The following is a 20,841-nucleotide window of genomic DNA, read 5'->3' on the forward strand; positions in this document are numbered from 1 at the left end:
ATGTTGGCTAAGCTGGTCTCGAACTCCTGACCTCAGGTGATCCACCCACCTCGGCCTCCCAAAGTGCTCGGATTACAGGCGTGAGCCACCACTCCCAGCCAGCTTGGGCGGTTTATTAAAGCTCTTTAAGCCTCAATTTCCTGCTCTGATGAATGGGTGCAATAGTCCTTACCCAATAGGATCACCATGACAAGTAAAATCACCTGTGTACCGTGTGCAGCAAATAGGAAACATTTAGTAAACGATAGTTACTACTATGGGCATGAACTCTACACTTGTAAAACTTCCCAGGAAGAAGAGCAAAGGGATCAATCCTATCTCATTTAACAGGCCACTATATATATCCAGGCCAAAATAGTCAGGGGGCCCTGCAGGAGAGTCTGAGGGCTCCTTCAGAGCTGGGGTTGTTCCCAGGAAGGCCTCTGAAGTAGGACATTTGGTGGCTGCCTTTGGAGAGCTGGGTCTCCTGCTTCTAAATGACTCTGTTTCTACTGGTCCCTGGAAATTCCTGAGGCTTAATTCTCCACAGCCCTGAATTCCTGAGCCAATGACACTGTCCTCCACACCCTCCATTTCACCCAGGTCTCTGGTTGCTGGGATTCAAAAATGTGCTTCTGAGAGGCAGCCCCACATCTGCCTCTCAGAACCCTGTCATCTGAGAGGAGCCCATTCTCTACTGAGCAGCAGAGGGGAGGGTGTGGATCTTGCAGACACACCCTCATCTTCCTTCCTATCTCAGCTGGAAAGTTTTGCCAGACCTGAGAATGTTTTTCTGTGCTTCAGAATTGAAGGCAGACCAAAAAGCACAGAGTATTCAGGCTAGTCTAGGCTCTAGGGATGATAGTTGAGCAGAAACAAACACCCAGCTCCAAATTCACAGTAGACAGCCCCTTGGCAACTACAAACCTCAAAGCCCAAAGGGAAGAACTGGGAGGAGGCAAGTCTAATCCACAGTGTCAAACACATTAGGCAAAGAAGTTTGTGATGAGAGAAACTCATCTTCCAAAGCTTCATCAGAATCTTTAAACCACTCATGGTTTCCAGGGTAACTAGGAGGAGCAATCACGGCCCGCCTCGTCTTTTTGAGGTCCTAGCCTCTTTCCTTTAGATTTACTGATGTTCGTGCCCCTTTCCATTACACAGGATAAATAACTCTTGGAAGGGTTTCTTTAGAGCTCATTTGGGGCATGCCTGCAAACTAGTATTTTTTCCCACTGGCAATATAAGATCTAAACTACCACTTCAGAAATGTAATTACTGTTTGTAGTCTCTCTAGAAATCACCATTGGTCGAAGCCTTTGTGGATGTGGTAAGCATTACCATATGTCAGGTTCCTAACGCAGTACAAAATAACGGTCTGAAACACACGACCAAAAATGGCTTTGCCTTTTTGGTTTTCCGACATGTAGAAACATGCCACATGGATCAATGAACCTAATGGCACAGGCCTACATCAGTTGTATACACGGATGAGGTCTTTAACCCCACCCAACTGCCTGTGAGGAAACATGTTTGCTGTAGGATTTTCTCTGACTGTTGGTGGTGAAGGGTGATCCTGGAGAAGGGGATACACATTCTAGTCATCACAAAAGTACATAGAATATTTATGGGAAGTTCCTAGATTGGAATGTCAGTAAGCATCACATTCTCATGAATACATCGAGAAATAAACATTCTCATAAATCAGTTTCTTGGCCCTGGCACTATTGGCCTGTGGGGCTGAGTACTTCTTTGTTGTGGAGGCTGTCCTGGGCATTGCAGGATGGTCAGCAGTATCTCTATTCTGGCCTCCACCCACTAGGTGCCAGCAGCATCCCCCTCTCTTGTCAAAGTTGTGACAACCCAAAAAGTCTCCAAACACTATTCTATGTCTCCTGTGGGACCAAATCACCTCTGGTTGTGAACTACTGTCAAAAATATACGAGGAAACTCTACAGCAACATTGTGACAGCATGGTTTCAAGGTCACCCACTTCCATTTTTTGTTTCCTGAGCATCCCAGACCTTCTCAGTGGCTGTGACAGCTCACAGGATTTCTTGCCACACTTCTTCCCAGAGCTTGGTTGCAGGGTTGAAGATAGCCTCTCTAGGGACCCTCTGCTTTGATGTTACCAAAAGACAAGCACGTATGTCCTTTTCATTTTGAGTGTTTTCGTTTTACTACTAATCATTTCAGGGGAACAGGACATAACTAGAACAATAAATATGAAAAGGGTTTTAATCAAAGCTGCAGGAAACAGAAGCCAACTTAAACTGGCTCAAGTCAAAGGCCCAAAAACATCAATATCATGCACAGGAGACAGAGCGAGCTGGACCTTCTTCAGACTGGAAATGGGACCTGGAAAGCGGTGAGAAATGAAGGGATCTTCTCCTCCTGCTCCTCCCAGGGCCACATACTTATTCTCTCCATCTCTTTCTGCCGTCCTCTTATACATCTTATTCAGGGCCCCACATGGCCTGTAGCTTGGCACTCACAGCTTCTGAAGTTTTCAGAATCCCAATCCCAAAATCCCAAGGGAGACCTCGATTGGCTTCAGTTATTTTTTTTTTTGCTAGATCACAAGCTTTTGACCAGCTGAGTCATTTACATTTCAGTGACTGCCATCTCTGCATCTGACAATAATAATTGAGCTGCTTCAGTTGTAGATGTAACCAGGCTTTGAAAAGTGAAGAGTGCTATGCAAATGAAGAGTGGCGTTTTTATTTTATTACAGTATTATAGAACAAATCATGGAATCATTTGAAACTTACAGTGACAACCATGCGAGGAGTTGGCAGGATAGAAAGAGCGCAATATGAAGTTGGAGATCTGGGCTGTGTGACTTTGGCCAAGTCACTTCCCTGCTCTGAATTACAGGAATTCCAATGTCCATTTCGCCTCCTCAAGGGGCTCTTCGGTGGTTCAAATGAGAAAACAGTTTAGTGAGAAAACTCTCTGCAGACTCTGGTATAAACTCCTGTTATTACAGCCTTCTGCAGTTAAAACCACGGTATGGATAGCCACTGCGAGTTAGGTAGCAGTTAGGAATAATCTTTCAGCTGCCAGCCGAGTGCAAGGGAAATGTATTATCTCACATAACAGACAGTCCAGGGGAAGGCCCAGTCCCCAGGCACAAGACAAATCATAGCTCTGACTCATCTCTCTGTGATTTGCCTGGCTGCCCTCCTCGCCTTGAGTTAGGATTTTCCTCTGCTGGACTTTTCTCGTGGTCACAAGATGGCAGCCAGCAGACTCCCAACAACCTGCTTCCTTGTTCATTTCCAACAAGATAACCACCCTCTCCCCAAAAAACATAGGCTTCAAGTCCTTCCATTCTGTCTGTTACAACCCAGGACACAGCCCACCTGGACTAGTAGCTAGTATGATCACCTGGTAAGGGCCTGTTGCTGATGGGCCCAAGCCTGGAGCAGTTGCCAGCAAGGGGGCGTGTCTAACCATCCTTGCCTTAGGCCCCAAATTGAGATCTGCCTGGGAGCTGCAGATGGACCTGCTTCCTCTCAGTGGCCTGGCTGCACTGATTTCCTTTACCAAGTTGGGATTCTGTTAGGAAGGAGGAAGGGGAAAATGATGCTCTGCGTAGGCCACCAACAGTGTCCATCCAGTCCACGTAGCCTGACTCAGAGCACATCTTCAATAGCCTTGTGCATTCTTAGGAACCAACATATTGAGAAAACACAAAATTTCCTCTTCCTTACCTATTTGGCTCACATTTTCTGCCGGAATTTCTTTAGGATTAAAAAAAAAAGGAAGTAAAGAAGAATTGGGAAGAGAAGAAAACTCAAGAAAGAAAGAAAAACTACTGTCCCCTCTGGCACTCTCTCTCTCTCACAGAATCCTGGGGAGTTGTAATGATGATTCCAAGGTGGCCGCTGGTGTTGTGGCAACATGAAATGCAGTGTTTCGGACCTCGGCCAGAGGGATACATCTGTATGAAGGTTTATGTACAGATAGAGGCCACCACCACATTGCAAAGGACCTCCCCACTCCCCATCTAGTGCCAGCTTCCTTTTCCTGTCCTCACCAGATCAACCCACATCCATTGACAAGCGGAGGAGGCTTTACGGTCAGGCAGAGATGAAAAAAGCAAGGCTGCAGATGTGGCCTCACCCCATTCAGAGATGTCTGTCCTCAAGGGATTTTTGGCATTTTGGAAACACAGCACAGCCTCTTATAACTAGTAAATGTTTCCAGATGGATACTGGCTCTTTCTGCCTCATGGACAAAGAGTATGGTTGGGTGCTCCCCCATGTAGCATTGTAGTTCAGACAAACACCAACATTACATAAATCCTACATGTCTACTAGAGCAGAATTTTTTCTAAGCGAATGGCTCAAGTAAGCCTCTAGGGGGCTTATTAAAAATGATGAATGCAAAAATAATTTTTAAGCCTTCCATGTCTCCCTGTTGCCTAAAGGATCAGTTCCACATTCTTTAGGCATGACATTCAAGGCTGACATGGCCCTTCATCCCTCTCTGACAGTCTGATTCCTCTCTCAGCCTTGCTGAGCAACTCCTAGTTCTGAAGCTCCACTGTCGCTAGGTCCTGTCCTTTCCTGTTCACTCATTCATTGTTTTCCAACATGCCAATTAAATAAATTCAAGCCCCTCCCAATTCCCACATTTCAGGCCTATGTGCCCATCCACCCTTTTGCCATCACTGCATTCCCAGTAGCAGAGGTTCCCAGTGCTGTCTGCACAGTAGAGTCACTTGGAAAGCTTTAAAACAGTATCAGGCCAGGCACAGTGACTCACGCCTGTAATCTCAGCACTTTGGGAGGCCAAGGCAGGCAGATCACCTGAAGTCAGAAGTTCGAGGCCAGCCTGATCAACATGGTGAAACCTCATCTCTACTAAAAATACAAAAATTAGCCAGGTGTGGTGGCGGACGCCTGTAATCCCAGCTACTTGGGAGGCTGACGCAGGAGAATTGCTTGAAATCAGGAGGTGGAGGCTGCAGCGAGCCCAGATCACGCCACTGTACTCCAGCCTGGGTGACAGAGCGAAACTCTGTCTCAAAGCTAAATAAATAAATAAAACAATATCGATGTAAACTCAGGTCAATTAAATTAGAATGAAGATGGAGTAAGTGCACGTACTATGAAACAGCTATGGCAAGGGGAGAAATGCAGAGCTTCTGGACTTGGAACGTCTGGTTTGAATCCAGCTCCTCTTCTTTCTAGCCTTGGAAAGTCTGTAACCTCTGCATGCTTCCAATTCCTTACCTCTAAAATGAAGGCAAGAAATAGTCTCTACCTATAGAGTTGCTGTGAAGATTAAATGAGTTAATATAGTACTGACACTTAGTATATGCTCAGTAAATGTTAGTTATGAGGCATGCATGCCGGTCTCCCGCAGGAAGACTCAAAGCAACTTGATGCCAGGACCTGCATCTTGTTTCTCTCTGCCTGGCACATAGTACATATGCTTTTATTTTTGAATGATTAATGGATGCACAAAAGAAGATGAATTTTGGTTTTAGGAAATCAGGGCGATTTATGTAGAAGAGGTGGCCCAGGAGCTGAAGCTTGAAAGATGGATGGGTTTGTGGTGAGGGTTGGTAAAGTAATCCAGATAGAACAATAATGTGAATGTGAGCCAAGGTACTGACATGTAGAGTGTGGAGAAAAGACCAAAAGCCCAGGTGTGCTGGGGTCAAAGGGGAGGATTACTCAGGAGAATTGCAGTGAGATGGTGTTGAAAGGGAAGGCAGCCATTTCATGAAGAGTTTGTGATGCCTCACTGAGGAATTTGAGCTTTATTCTGTAGAGAATGATTGGACTATGAAGAAGAATTCTGAACAGGTGAATGCACAATCAGACCTGTGCCTTAGGAAGCTGATCCTTTCCAACTGAAAGAAAGATTGACCTGGAGCAAGGAGCAAGAGTGAGTTAGGAGATTGCTGCAGCTTCCCATCTGAGATCAATATTGTATATGTTAAGTCTTCCTAACAGACCACATATAACGAAGCTCTTCGGACTCTACGTGGTTTATGTTAATTGAAGCACTGCTAAATTTGGTGGTGGAAGTGATCATGATAACTACAATACCTCTTAAGTGTCCCTTTCAATTTCAAGAGTTTTTTCATTATTTCATTTTTATATTTTACTAATATTGGATTTATTAACATATATGCACAGGGTAAAGATTTAAATAGAACAAAATGGTAAGACACCTTCCCATCTCTGATCACCACTTACCCAGTTCTCTTTCCCTGACACAACCACTGTTATTGGGTTCTAGTGAATACTCCTCCCACTCTCTAGGCATGAAGAATATATATATTTAAAGGATAGAGTCTGACAGGTTTTGGCATATGAATACTGTGAAACCATCACCACATCAAAATGATGAACATATCCATCCCCAATTTTTTCATGTGTTCCTTTGCTCTCTTACTTCTGCTCTTATGTCTCCAGGACTCTCCACTCCCACTCCCCAGGCTCCTGGATACCACTGATGTGCTCTTTGTTACTACAGAGTACAGTTTCTAGATGCAATGTAATGATATGAATGTAAAATTGAACAGAATGTATTCTTTTCTGTCTGACTGCTTTCACTTAACATAATTATCTTGAGATTCATTCCTGTTGTTTTATGTATCAATAGTTCATTCCTTTTTATTGCTGAGTAGTATTCCATTGTATGGATAAACCACAATGTGTTTATCCATTTATCTGTTAATAGATTTTGCATCTTTCCCAATTTGGAGCTATGAGAAATAAAGTTGTTAAAAATATATATGCAGAAGTCATTGTATGGACATATACTTTCATTCCTCTTCGGAAAATGCCTAGGGGTGAAATGGCTGCAACATATGGTGGGAATATATACTCAGTTTTTTAACTTTTCGAGATACCACCAAACTGCTTTCCAAAGTAGTTGTACCATTTTACATTCGTGTTAGCAATTATTCCAGTCCTCCACTCCTCACCAACACTTGATAATATGAATTTTTTCAATTTTAGTCATTCTTTCTCCAAGTTGCTTTTGCATACATTGCCACATTCAATTCCCAATGGACTTGCTTTAATTTTCACACTTCCTGGTCACCAGTGGTGAACATTATCAAGTGTCTTCTTCTCGCTGTGGTCTTTATTTTCCCTGCTTAAATTCCTTTCCGCTTTCTTTGCCTTTTTACACTTCCTCCACATTTGACAAAGTGCATTCTTCTCATACACCTTTAACTGACGAGCAATTTGCCCCTTATCTGTAAATCTCAAGCATTTTGATACAGAGATTTAAGAAAAGTCCATTTTGCTTTTTCAATCTTAACAAGATGCAAACTGCAGATTGTCTTATACACAAGGGGTAGAAAGAAGGCTGCAGGATCAGGAGCCATGAAACCCAGGCTTGATTTTGTGTATGTGACCTTGAATAAGTCACTTACCCACTGCAGGCCTCAGTTTCCTTACCTTTAAAATGGGAATTGTGCATACTCCACATCCTGCACAAGTTTACTGTGAAGAACAAGTTTGTATTCACCCATTTTCTCAACAAACGTGTATTGTTGTACCCACTACCAAACACTATTCCAGGCTCTAGAAACTGAACAGTGAACAAAATAGGTAACTCTAGAAATGCACACAAAGTCACTTTATTTAAAACACTGTGAAAAACTATATAAATATAAAGCAATATTATTATTTATTACCAACTTGCTCTCTTCTGACTCTGGGCAGAAAGAGAGATCTAATGAAATTTGTTGTGCTAATCCACTTACACTAATGTATACTCTTCTTTCACAACCAGGCGTCATTTGCCTCATCAGAAGTACATATTTGGGATTCTTTATGTTATATCTCATGGCACATCCATAAATTTGTGAATCAGTAACACATTCTTTTGGAAGCCCCTATTGTTCAGTTTTTGTTAGAACCTGGGTGGGCACGTGAGGAATTAGGGCTCCAGTGTTACCATGTGCCCCACAGCTCTGTGACATTGGACCACCTGCAGAAACTGCTTAATGGTGCTGGTGGAAGTCCTCATGCTCAGCCTTGGCAATGGCTGAGAGAGGGTTTGATTTTTTTTTTTCACACATTTCAAAAGGCACATTTACATTTTAAGTGCTTGAGTAAACAGACCAAGCAAGTGTAGAAATTGCAGTGGTGAGAAATAAGCTTCAAGTATTCCAAGACACTAGAGTGATTCTGGTCAGTTTCCATTATTGATAAGCCAACACGTGGGTGAGATCTCCTCGGGGATTAGAGCATCTCCCGGAATCCTGTTGGTTTTTATCCGTTCATTCCAGCTTCTAAAGGTCACGTCCATCACGACTCTGAAGTTGTAGGACAGATCTGAGAGTACTTCTCTCTGCTCTCCGCCTTCCCTTTGGGTTTGTTTGTTGATTAGCAGTAATATCAATATCAATACTGCTTTATTAATTTTTATTGAGATATAATTCACATACCATAAAATATGCCATTTAAAGTGTATAATTTGGCCGGGGGCAGTGGCTCTCACCTGTAATCCCAACACTTTGGGAGGCCGAGGAGGGTGGATCACGAAGTCAGAAGTTCAATACCAGCCTGGCCAACATGGTGAAACCCCATCTATACTAAAAATATAAAAATTAGCCAGGTGTGGTGGCAGGCACCTGTAATCCCAGCTACTTGGGAGGCTGAGGCAGATAATTGCTTGAGCCCAGAAGGTGGAGGTTGCAGTGAGCTGAAATTGCACCACTGCACTCCAGCCTGGGCTACAGAGCGAGACTTCATCTCAATAAATAAATATATAAATAAACAAATAAAATATAGTGTATAATACAGTCGTTTCTAATGTATTCATAAGATTGTCTTCCCTTTGTTTTGTTTCCTCTTTAAATTTCCTAGGGAAGGCCGGGTGCGGTGGCTCAAGCCTGTAATCCCAGCACTTTGGGAGGCCGAGACGGGCGGATCACGAGGTCAGGAGATCGAGACCATCCTGGCTAACATGGTGAAACCCCGTCTCTACTAAAAAATACAAAAAACTAGCCGGGCGAGGTGGCGGGCGCCTGTAGTCCCAGCTACTTGGGAGGCTGAGGCAGGAGAATGGCGTAAACCCGGGAGGCAGAGCTTGCAGTGAGCTGAGATCCGGCCACTGCACTCCAGCCTGGGCGGCAGAGTGAGACTCCGTCTCAAAAAAAAAAAAAAATTTCCTAGGGAAAAGGGGGAGCCCTCATTACTCACATTGATTCAACACATATTTACTGAGCACTCAAAAAGTCAAAAATCCCTGCCCTTGTGGAGCTTGCATTATAGTGGGGAACTCCATAAAAAATAAAATAAATAGAGTATAAAGTATGTCAGAAGTGATAAGTCAATGGAGAAAAAGACAGTAGGAAACGGATTGGGTATATCGGTTGATGGTGGGAGAGGTGGGAGGGGAATTGTGATTTTAAATTGGATAACCAGGGAATGTCTCATGAGAGGTAACTTTTAAGCAAAGATTTGAAAGAAATGAGGAAGCAAGTCATGTGCTTATCCGGGGAAATGGCATCCAGCCAGAGGAAAAGGTGGTACAACAAGTGCAGAGACCTTGAGGTAAGAGGTGTTCCAGAAACAGCCAAGAGGGCAGTGTGGCTGAAGATTACTAATTGAGCAGGAGAATAGTGTGAAATGAGAACAGAAGGGTGGACGGAGGCCAAATCAAGTAGGGTCCTGAGCCACTTGTAAAGACTTAGGCTTTTCTTCTGAGTAAGACGGGGAGCCACTGTAGAGTGTAAGCCGAGAAATGCCATGGACTGACTTACTTTGAATAGGATCATGCTGGCTGCTCTGTGAACTGCAGAGGACAAAGGAAGAAGGGAACTGCCTAGTTATGAGGCTAATTGCAATAATCTAGGCGGGACAGGGCAGAGGCTGCCACAGATGGCATTGGTAATGGTGAGATGCTGAGAAATGGTCAGTTTCTGGATAGATTTTGAATGTAGCGCCAACAGGACTGGCGAGTGGAGACCGTGTGGGGTGTAAGAGAAAGAGAAAGAGAAGTCAAGGATAACTCGGATGAAATCTGCAATGTTGAGTGGTAACAGTCAATTAATGGGGCTGCATAGGTGGGTCCAGTAGGGCAACTTGGTATACTGCATTTATCCAAAAGGAAAGTTAAACACTCAGGCTTGAAGATACATAAATCGTTCTGGAGTTTCTCAAATTAATAAAAAACAAAAAATTACCTGTTATCATACTATTTCCTAAATATAATCTGGCTACTTAAACATCAAGTTGCCAAACAGATTGTACATATGGTTTTGTTTTTATTTTGAAGCTAAAGACGTAACCAGTGGCCAACTACCTTAATTGGGAAATTTAACACATTGCAGTCGTTGTTAGAAATTAATAAAGTGATCAGTTCTGTTTGGGGTTACTCTTGCTGCTTAATTTAATTGCTTGTAATAAAGCTTTCATATACTAAACAACTTTAAGTTAATTGCATTGGGTACTTGCATACTATCTCAACCCATAATCTAATAATTGCTTTTTATTAATAAATATGCATAGCAGTGTATCAAATATTGTTTATAAGCTTAGATTGGGCCTAGCTAGTACTAGATTGTGCTTATCTCTTTCTAGATCTCCATTCAGTGATGTCACTTTGGTGGCTTCAAAATTAGCCACGGTAGGAGGATTTGCTACCACAGAAATTGACAAGCTCTGCAAATCAGGGCTTTTATCTCTATTTTTTTTTAAACCAGTACACCACTGAACACAGCAGAGGGTAGAGTTATGAATGCCAGCTTTGGGCCACACAACCGTGGCACTGGAGGGAGGGGGGATATAGTGGAAAACATCTGCCCAGAGAGGAGGAGTGTTTTACTACCATTGACATTGTTTAAAAGTGCTAGCTCATAAGGATAATAAAAAGCAGACCAACTTTAAGTCTTTTCATTCTCTACAAATTTCTCCCTTATTGCCTGTGCCCAGGGCAGATTCCTCCCGCCCACTTTCACCTCCATTCTAATCCTTTCACCACCTTGGACCACAGTTATGACATTTAACTTCTCTATGCCTTAGTTTCCTCATCTGTTCAATGAGGATCATAAGACCTATCATGGTGACTTATTGTGTGGATTCAAAACAATACAGAATGCACAGAATATACTCAATTAATAGTAGTACAAGTAAACCTTTGACAGTTTCCTCATAGCCTTAAGAGAAAGATGAGAAACTCCCTTATAGATCACCAGCATTTTCATATCTATTGCACTCTCCAATGTCTGGGTCTCTGTTGGCACTGTTCCCCTACTTGGAGCCACTTCTCTCCTGTTTCTGCATGTTCAAAGCCTGTTCATTCTTCAAAGTTGACCCAGTTGCTACCATCTCTATGAGGCTTTCTCTTATTCCCATGGCTGCCGTAATTTCTGTCCTTCTAAACTTTCCGGCCCTTGGGGAATCTCTAGCACCACCCGTACCTACTGGATTAGAACCTGCACTTTAACAAGAGCCCCAGGTGACGAGTATACACAAGCCAGCTGGGCTCAGGGGCTCACGCCTGTAATCCCAGCACTTTGGGAGGCCCAGGCAGGTAGATCAAGATGTCAGGAGTTCAAGACCAACCTGGCCAAGATGGTGAAACCCCGTCTCTACTAAAGATACAAAAATTAGCCAGGCGTGGTGGCATGTGCCTGTGATCCCAGCTACTTGGAAGGCTGAGGCACAGAATTGCTTAAACCCAGGAGGCGAAGGATGCAGTGAGCCAAGATTGTGCCACTGCACTCCAGCCTGGGTGACAGAGACTATGTCTCAAAAAAAAAAAAAAAAAAAAAAAAAAGTTCAAGAAGCCCGACTCAAAACCACTGGTTCTCAAACTTGGCTGCATGTTGGAATTACTTGAGAAGTTGTTAAAACTTAATTAACTAGACTCCCAGCCCAAGAGAGGCTTATTCAATTGGTCTGGGGTACAGCCTGGGCATCAGGATTTTTTTAAACTCCCAGGTGATACTATTAAATAACACGCAGCAAAGTTTGAGAACCACTGCTCTATAAATTTCCCCTTATACTCTCTTATGAGGACTTAACATTCTCTTATGCAATTTAACGTGGTTATTTGTGTCCACTTATGTTTTTCCACCTATATTAAACTGTAAGTCTTTCAAGGGTGAGAAATGTTTTTTAATTCAATTTTTAGCACTTTCTAACAAAATGTAGCCATATAATAGGAGTTTAATAAATATTTATCGAATGAATAGTGAAGTATTAATAATTGTAATCTAAATATGTTTTCTGAATGCCATAAATGTGGCTACTTGGACATATTCTCATAAAGAAGACTACTTGGACATATTCTCAAAATCGGAGAGTTATTTCTTCTTCAGTTCTAAGTAAACATCAAATATTTGAAGAATTGGAGGCTGGTGGCCAGAATGGGCTTTCTAACTGAAAATAGCATCTCTGGGTACCAGCAAGGCCAGCCACTGCCATCTCTATGTGCTGCTTATGGAAATCTGTAGCCTGGAATCCTAAGACTCCAGAGGGCAATGCAAAATGATGCAGCCCATCCCCACACACTCTGTGCATCCAAATCAGAACCCCCGGCTGAAATATGATGATGTTATTGTTTCTTTCTCTCCAGGGTGTCATTCTGATATTCATGAGGACTGTTGTTCTCACTATGAAGGCATCTGTTATTGAAATGTTCCTTGGTAAGTACTTTTATATGTGTATCTGGATACCCTTTTAGCGTTTTCCTAAGATCCAAAGAATCCAGCCAAGAAAAGTTTTAAACCAAGACAGAGCATATAAACAATACAGTGTATCTTTTTATGACAAACATTTGAGATGTTTTAAGAAAGAATGGTAAGCAAAGATCAAATTCAGGATGCATGTGTATATGTTTTCATGTAAAGCAAATACTGTATATGTATTACATATATGTCTCAGTATATTACATATTACACACACATACACACACCTATCTTGTGTATTTCTCAGCAATTAGCAAGTATTTCAGATACTGCATATTTGCAGATTCTAAATGTAAGGATCTTATTTCTTAATTTCCAAAAAAAAAAAAAAAAAAACTTACTGCTGACATGGCTTTACCTATAGCATTGGCGACTGACGCTTTTACAGATGATTGTTTCTTTTTTTTTTTTTTTTTTTGAGACAGAGTCTTACTCTGTTGCCCAGGCTGGAGTGCAGTGGAGTGATCTCGGCTCACTGCACCTCCGCCTCCCAGGGTCAAGCGATTCTCCCGCCTCAGTCTCCCAAGTGGTTGGGATTACAGGCACACGCCACCACGTCTGGTTAATTTTTGTATTTTTAGTAGAGATGGCGTTTCACCATGCTAGCCAGGCTGGTCTAGAACTCCTGACCTCGTGATCTGCCTGCCTCAGCCTCCCAAAGTGCTGGGATTACAGGCGTGAGCCACCACACCCAGCCAGAGATGATTCTTTTTTTTTTTTTTTTGAGACAGAGTCTCGCTCTGTTGCACAGGCTGGAGTGCAGTGGTGCAATCTCTGCTCACTGAAAGCTCCGCCTCCCAGGTTCACGCCATTCTCCTGCCTCAGCCTCTGGAGTAGCTGGGACTACAGACGCCCGCCACCACACCCGGATATTTTGTTTTGTTTTGTGTTTTTGTTTTTGTATTTTTAGTAGAGATGGGGTTTCACTGTGTTAGCCAGGGTGGTCTCAATCTCCTGACCTTGTGATCCACCCACCTCAGCCTCCCAAAGTGCTGGAATTACAGGCGTGAGCCACCGCACCCAGCCCAAAGATGATTTTTTAAAAAAAATAATCCATTATCACCAGAGTATGCAATCTTGGATAGGCCCTTGAGGAGCAGCAGGTCAACTAGAAGTACTCAGCTAAAGTGCTGAGGGGTTTAGGACCAAGCCCAAGGGTCATCTTCCATTAAGCTTGGCCCCACTGTGCCATGGCCTTGTCAGGTAGAGTAATCCTGTGGATCATTGTGAAATTACTGCCAGGAAGGTGTGCAGAAACCTTTCAGACAGTCTGTTAGTTTGTCAGGGCTGCTGTAACAAAACACCACAATCTGGGTGGGTTAGGACAACAAAAACCCGTTCTCTCCACCTTCTGGAGACTAGAAGTCCAAAATCTGTCAAAAACGTTGGTTCCTTCAGAGGGCTGCAAGGCAGGAATCTGTTCTGTGTCTCTCTCCTAGCTTCTGGCTGTCTGCTGGCAATCTTTGGTGTTCTCTGGCCTGTAGATGTATGATTCTGATCACTGTCTTCATCTTCACATGGTATTCTCCCTCTAGTTGTGTCTGTCTGCACATTTTCCCTTTTTATAATGACATCAGTCATATTGGATTAGAGGCACACCCTACTCCAGTATGACCTCATCCTAACTTAACTAATTATAGCTGCAATGAGCCTATTTCCAAATAAGGTCACATTCTAAGATACGGAGGCTTAGGACTTCAACATATAAATTTGGGGGTACGTAATTCAACCCATAATATAATGAGAGTGCTCAAGATCTGTTCAGAGGGTGTGTACCTGGCAGAACTGGGGACTGGAAGAGAAGAAGGTAATGCAGCTGGGAAGGCAAGGGGGCTCTAGGCATGTTGGAAGGAGTATTGGACCAGGAGTCAAAGGGAGGATATGGGTTCTAGTCCTGATTCCACCATCAACTTGCCAATTTTGTCAAGTCACTCATTGTCTCAGAGCTTCCTGCAAATTATGTGTTTGAGCTATTAATCACCCAACCCTATGTAACAGGGCTGCCAGAGACCTAGGGGCAGCTCTGTCCAAGCTACTTCTCTCTGGTAAGCTACTTTCTCCTGGAGCCAAAGAAAAGGCCAAAAACAATGCTCTGTCTTCACTTTGGATAAGTCCTCAGGGATACCAGGCACTCTCAGGAACCAGTGGCACTATTTCCTGGCTCCTGTCAGATGGCCATAAGAAGCCCTGAGGAACTTCTAGGCACCTGGACCAGGAGCCCTACCCCAACCACTGCTTTTGTCCTCAGAGACTGGGTAAGGTCCAAGGGTCAATCATCCCAACACTGCCTCTACAATTGCTCTATATGCCTGGCTTGCTTTAGCAAACAAAAAGTTGGCTATGACACTGGGGAACAATCCCTTGAAAGCATAAAGTCCTTCGTTTCCCCCTTGCCCCTTTGAGAAGCTACCTCTCTTTTCATTCTAACATAGAAGTTAGTAGGTTTCTAACATAAGAATGGATTGAGAGTGGGACAAGAGGTTAGGAATAGGGTTTAGTCAAACAAATAAAACAAACTCTGAGGCCATTTCACCCTCTGCATCTTCCCAGCATCACAGAAACAAGAAAGGAAGATCTGGCTGTCTTTTGTACCCTGCCTTTCTCAGCCTGCCCTTGCCCTTCTGGCTTGCTTATTCAGATAGCAAGAAATCAAAGTAGAAAAAGGAGACCCCTGTACCTCAACACAATAAAGGCCATGTATGACAGGGCCACAGCTAATATCATAATCAATGGTGAAAAGCCAAAAGCTTTTCCTCTAAGATCAGAAATGAGACAAGGATGCCCACCCTTGCTACTTCCGTTCAACATGTTACTGGAAGTCCTACCCAGAGCAATGAGGCAAGGAAAGGAAATAGAGATATTCAAACTGAAAAAGAAATAAAACTTTCTCTGCAGATAACATGATATGATATATAGAAAACCCTGAAGACTCCACCAAAAACCTGTTAGAACTAATAAATGAATTCAGTAAAGTTATAGAATACAAAATTAACATACAAAAGTCAGTAGCACCTCTATATACTAACAGTGAACTATCTGAAAAAGAAATCAAGGAAACAATCTCATTTACGATAGCATCCAAAAAAAAAAAAACTACTTAGGAATAAATTTAACCATAGAGGTGAAAGATCTGTGCATTGAAAATTATAAAACATTGATGAGGCCAGGCACAGTGGCTCACACCTGTAATCCCAGCATTTTGCATGGCTTAAGTGGGCCGATTGCTTGAGCCCAGGAGTTTGAGACCGGCTTGTGAAGCATGGAGAAACCCTGTATCTACAAAAAATAAATTAAAAAGTTATGCAGGTGTGGTAGCATGTGACTGTAGTCCTAGCTACTCGAGAGTCTGAGGAGGGAAGATCACCTGAGTTCAGGGAGATTGAGGCTACAGTGAGCCATGATCATGCCACTGCACTCCAACATGGATGACAGAATAAGGCCCTGACTCACACACACCAAAAACAAGATGCAGAAAATTAAAGAAGATTGACATAAATGGAAAGATATTCCATGTTCATGGATTGGAAGAATTAATATTGTTAAAATGCCTATACTATCCAAAGCAAGCTACAGATTCTTTTATGCAATCCTCAAAGCAATTCCTATTGAAATTCCAATGGCATTTTCCACAGAAATTTGGAAAAAGAACTCTAAATTCATATGGAAACAGAAAAGATTCCAAAAGGTCAAAGCAATCCTGAGCAAAAAGAACAAAGGTGGAGGCATCAAATACCCAATGTCCAAATACACTACAAAGCTATAGTAATCAAAACAGCATGGTACTGGCATAAAAACAGACATATAATCCCATGAAACAAAATAAAGAGCCCAGAAATAAACCCATACGTTTACGTTTAATTGATTTTTAACAAAGGTGACAAGAACACACAATGGGGAAAAGCAGTCTCTTCAATAAGTGGTATTGGGAAAATAGTATATCCATATGCAGAAGAATGTAATTGGGCCCTTAGCTCACACTGTATACAAAAATTAACTCGAAATTGACTAAAGACTTAAATGTAAGACTTGAAGTCATAAAACTACTGGAAGAAAACATAAGAAAAAAGCTTTGTGACATTGGTCTGGGCAATGACTTTTTGGATATAACCCTAAAAGCACAGGCAATAAAAGCAAAGGCAGACAAATGGGATTGCACCAAAACCTTCTGCACAGTAAAAGAAACAACTAACAGAATGAAGAGACAATTTGTAGAATGTAAGATAATATTTGTAAACCATACATTTGATAAGGGATTAATATCCAAAATATATAAGGAACTCTAACAAATCAACAGCACGAAAACAAATACCCTAATTTTTAAAATGGACAAAGGATGTGAATAGACATTTCTCAAAAGAAGACATACAAATGGTCAAAAGGCATATGAAAAAATGCTCAACATCACTAATATCAGGTAAATGCAAATTAAAGCCACAATGAGATATTACCTCACATCCGTTAGAATGGCTGTTATTAAAAAACAAAAGATAAGTGTTGGCAAGGATGTGGAGAAAAGGGAGCCCTTCTAAATTGTTAGTAGGAATGTAAATTAATAAACCCATATTATGAGATAAACCCAAACAATGAGATTCCTTCAAAACATAAAAATAAGAATTACCATGTCATCCAGCAATCCCACATCTGAGTATATGTCCAAAGCAAATGAAATCAGTCTGTTGAAGAGATATCCTTACCCCCATGTTCAATGCAGCATATTCACAACAGTCAAAATAAGGAATCAACCTAAGTGTCTATCAATGGATGAATGAATAAAGAAAATGTGGTGCACATATACAATGGAATATTATTCTGCCATAAAGAAAGAAATCCTGTCATTTACAATGTAAATGTACCAGAGGATGTTATACTAAGTGAAATAAATCAGGCACAGAAAGACAAAGACTGTATGATCTCATTTACATACTGTATCGAATCTACAAAAGTCAAACTAATGGAAGCAGAAAGTAGAACAATGGTTTCCAGGGGCTGGGGAGCTGGGGAAATAGGGAGATGCTGGTCAAAAGGTACAAACTTTCAGGCCAGGTGTGGTGGCTTATGCCTGTAATCCCAGCACTTTGGGAGACCGAGGTGAGTGGATCACCTGAGGTCAGGAGTTCGAGACCAACCCGGCCAACATGGTGAAATTCCCGTCTCTACTGAAAATACAAAAATTAGCAGAGTATGGTAGCGGGCACCTGTAATCTAAGCTACTTGGGAGGCTGAGGCAGGAGAATTGCTGGAACCCCGGAGGCAGAGGTTGCAGTGAGCCGAGATTGTGCCATTGCACTCCAGTCCGGGCAACAACAGCGAGACTCCATCTCAAAAAAAAAAAAAAAAAAAAAAAAGGTACAAACTTTCAGTTACAAGATGAATGTGTTCTGGTGATCTAATGTACAGCACAGTGACTACAGCTTATAAAACTGCATTGTTTACTTGAATTTTGCTAAGAGAGTAGAGTTAAGATGTACTCACCACACACATAAAAATTGTTAAGTATGCGAGGTGATGGCTATGTTAATTAGCTTGATTTAATCATTTCACAATGTACATATATATCAAAACATCATAAATATAGACGATTTTCATTTGTCAATTATACCTTAATGAAGCTGGGGGGAATAATAAATCACTCTATTAATGAAAAACAAGGAGGCTCACATTCACATAGTCTCCTTTCCAGGTCGTTGTGTGTCTGCCTCCCTGCCATCTCTCTCCTCTGCTTACATGTCTTCACCCCAGGGTCATTTGCTTAAGTCTCTCTACCCCTCCTCTGGGTGCTGTGATGGCCTCCTTGCCCCAAATCCTTACGCCTTTACCTCATTTTCTACCATACCCCTATTAATCTTTTAAAGCCCACATCTGACCTCCACTCTGTTGCTCTCCATGCAAACTCGGTGTTTTCCCTTTGCCTTTAGGATGCAGTGCAAGTTTCTTCAAGTGCCTTGCTTGTGGGGCCTTCCTGATATGGCTCTTGCTCTCCTCCCCTGCTCTTGTCACTCACCATAGCCCCCACTCCAGCACTAAACTTCTAATTTCCCTGGGGAATGCATCATTTCTCACCTACAGGCCTTTGAACCTGCTGTTCCCTTTCCTGGAATGCTCTTCCTCTCACTGACATGCCCACACCCCCTCCCACAAACCATGCTATTCCTCCAGGAAGCTTCCCTCATCCCCATTAGGTTGGACCATCTTCTATGCATTTCCTTGGTGTCCTGTGTTTCTTCTCACATAGCTGCAAGATATTGGCCTTGTCATTTTTCTGGCTCTCCAAAATCTGTAAACTCACTGAGGGTGGGAGCTGTATCATGCTCAGGGTCGTATCTCTAGTGCTCACCACATATCATAGGCACTCAATAAATATTTCTAAACAAATAATTATTCTTAAGGAGGCTGGATTTTTAAGGTATTGGAGCCATTCAAGGATCTCTCAAAAGCTCTCTAAATAAACGTCAATTAAGTGTTTAATGTGTTTAATTAAGAGGTAGCATGCTTGTTTTAGATATGTTTCAATGCATGCTAGAGCAGAGTTTTGCAGTGCTCATTGTCATTGGAGTATTGTTTATAATCCACATGTACACTGGCAGGGAGCAAGTGGAGTAAACAGGCCAACACTGTAGCCAGCAAACTCGCATTCTGGTTCCAACTTCTTCCCCCAAATGACTGCAGCATTAGCCAAGGTGGTAACACTGGGCCTGATTTCCTTTCTATAAAATAAAGGACGACCTCCAAAGCTCCTCCCAGCTTTAAATATCCTATGATTTGAAGCATAATTTTATGATTTACATGATTGTAGAGAATAAGCTGTCATGGCTTTCCTATGAAGCTCTGATTTATTTGATGCTAAATGTTTCATTGAGTACATAATCCTAAATTAAAGCATCAGGGAAACCTGAACTATGTTTAAACGATCTGCTTTATAAATTGGTTTTCAAGGAGGCATTGTGGATACTATCTATGTTAGCACATAGAGGGTCTCCAAAAAGATCTAACAGGAAGTTTATGCGCTAGAATGAGGCATGCCTATAAAAGTTCTAGGTACACAAGTATTCAGTAAGTACCTACTGATTTGATCATTGATTAGATGTTCTGGTATTTCATGTCTTTTCTTCAACATAATGTGGATTCTGATTATAATTCATTACTGACAGGAAAACTGGAAAACATGAGCACAGATGAATCATGCCAATAATTTTAGAAAGCAGTTTTCATTATTATAAACCTATATGATTTCAATATGACCAGATTAAAAAATAATTGTTCTTTATCATTACGTCAGTTATTTCTCATTTATATAAGATTCTAATTATATATTTTATATTAAATACAAATGTAAAAGGGGAAAATACAGAAAACATAAAATGGAAATAATAATTCCTCCATTATTAACATTTTAGTATATTTGTTCCAGTTATTTATCTGCATATATTTTAAACTTGTCGGAGTCATTCTTAAGGTTAGAGCTGAACACGTCACAGGTAATTTAATATTCTACTACACACCGTTTGTAATAAATGCCTAGGATTTCTCATTATTGGCACGTTTTCAACATTTTATTATTTCCAGATCCATTAGAAATAATGCTACAATGAGCATTTTTTTACATAAATCTTTGTCTATACCTCTGATTATAACTTGGGATATATTCCTAGAAGTTTGTTTTCTAGGCCAAAGAATATAAAAGTTTTTAAGGCTCTTGAAATTGCTTTCCAGAATGGTCCTGCTTGCTTATACTTCACCAACAGTGTTCAGGGAAGCCCTAATCTCAAATCCCTGCCAGGATTAAATATAATTTTATGTTCCATATTTACTAGCACAATATGGGAAAACATCCCCTCATTTTGCTTTAGCTTGCATGTTTAACATTAAGAAGATTACACATAGTTTCAAGCTTATTCATTTATATTTTCTCTATGCATTATACAACAAATTTTAAAAATCAGTATTTGAACTGTCCTGATTGTCACATCAGAGAGGGAGAGAGTGAAGTGGGAGAAATTTTTTTTCTGAAAAAGTAATTTTAGTATTTAATATGCTTGAACATTTCAAGCACTACTAAAGAAAGAAAAGACAGCCTGGGCAACATAGCGAGGCACTGTCTCTACAAAAAATAAAAAAGTAGCCGGACATGGTGGCACACATGTCTGTAAGCCCAACTATTTGGGAGTTTGAGGCAGGAGGATCGC

General features: G+C 41.6%; 1 protein-coding gene across 2 annotated transcripts in view; it reads left to right on the plus strand.

Annotated features, from left to right (window-relative positions):
• The window catches only part of VIT (vitrin), a 127,774-nt gene that overhangs the window by 7,785 nt on the left and 99,148 nt on the right, over positions 1-20,841 (plus strand). For both annotated transcript variants that reach the window (XM_010373198.2, XM_010373206.2), the window contains exon 2: positions 12,547-12,616. In XM_010373198.2, coding sequence (XP_010371500.1) covers positions 12,565-12,616 — 52 coding nt within the window. In that variant the 5' untranslated portion in view covers positions 12,547-12,564. The remainder of the gene's footprint in view (positions 1-12,546; positions 12,617-20,841) is intronic.

This window comes from Rhinopithecus roxellana, chromosome 17 (genome assembly GCF_007565055.1).
Source record: "Rhinopithecus roxellana isolate Shanxi Qingling chromosome 17, ASM756505v1, whole genome shotgun sequence".
NCBI lineage: Eukaryota > Metazoa > Chordata > Mammalia > Primates > Cercopithecidae > Rhinopithecus > Rhinopithecus roxellana.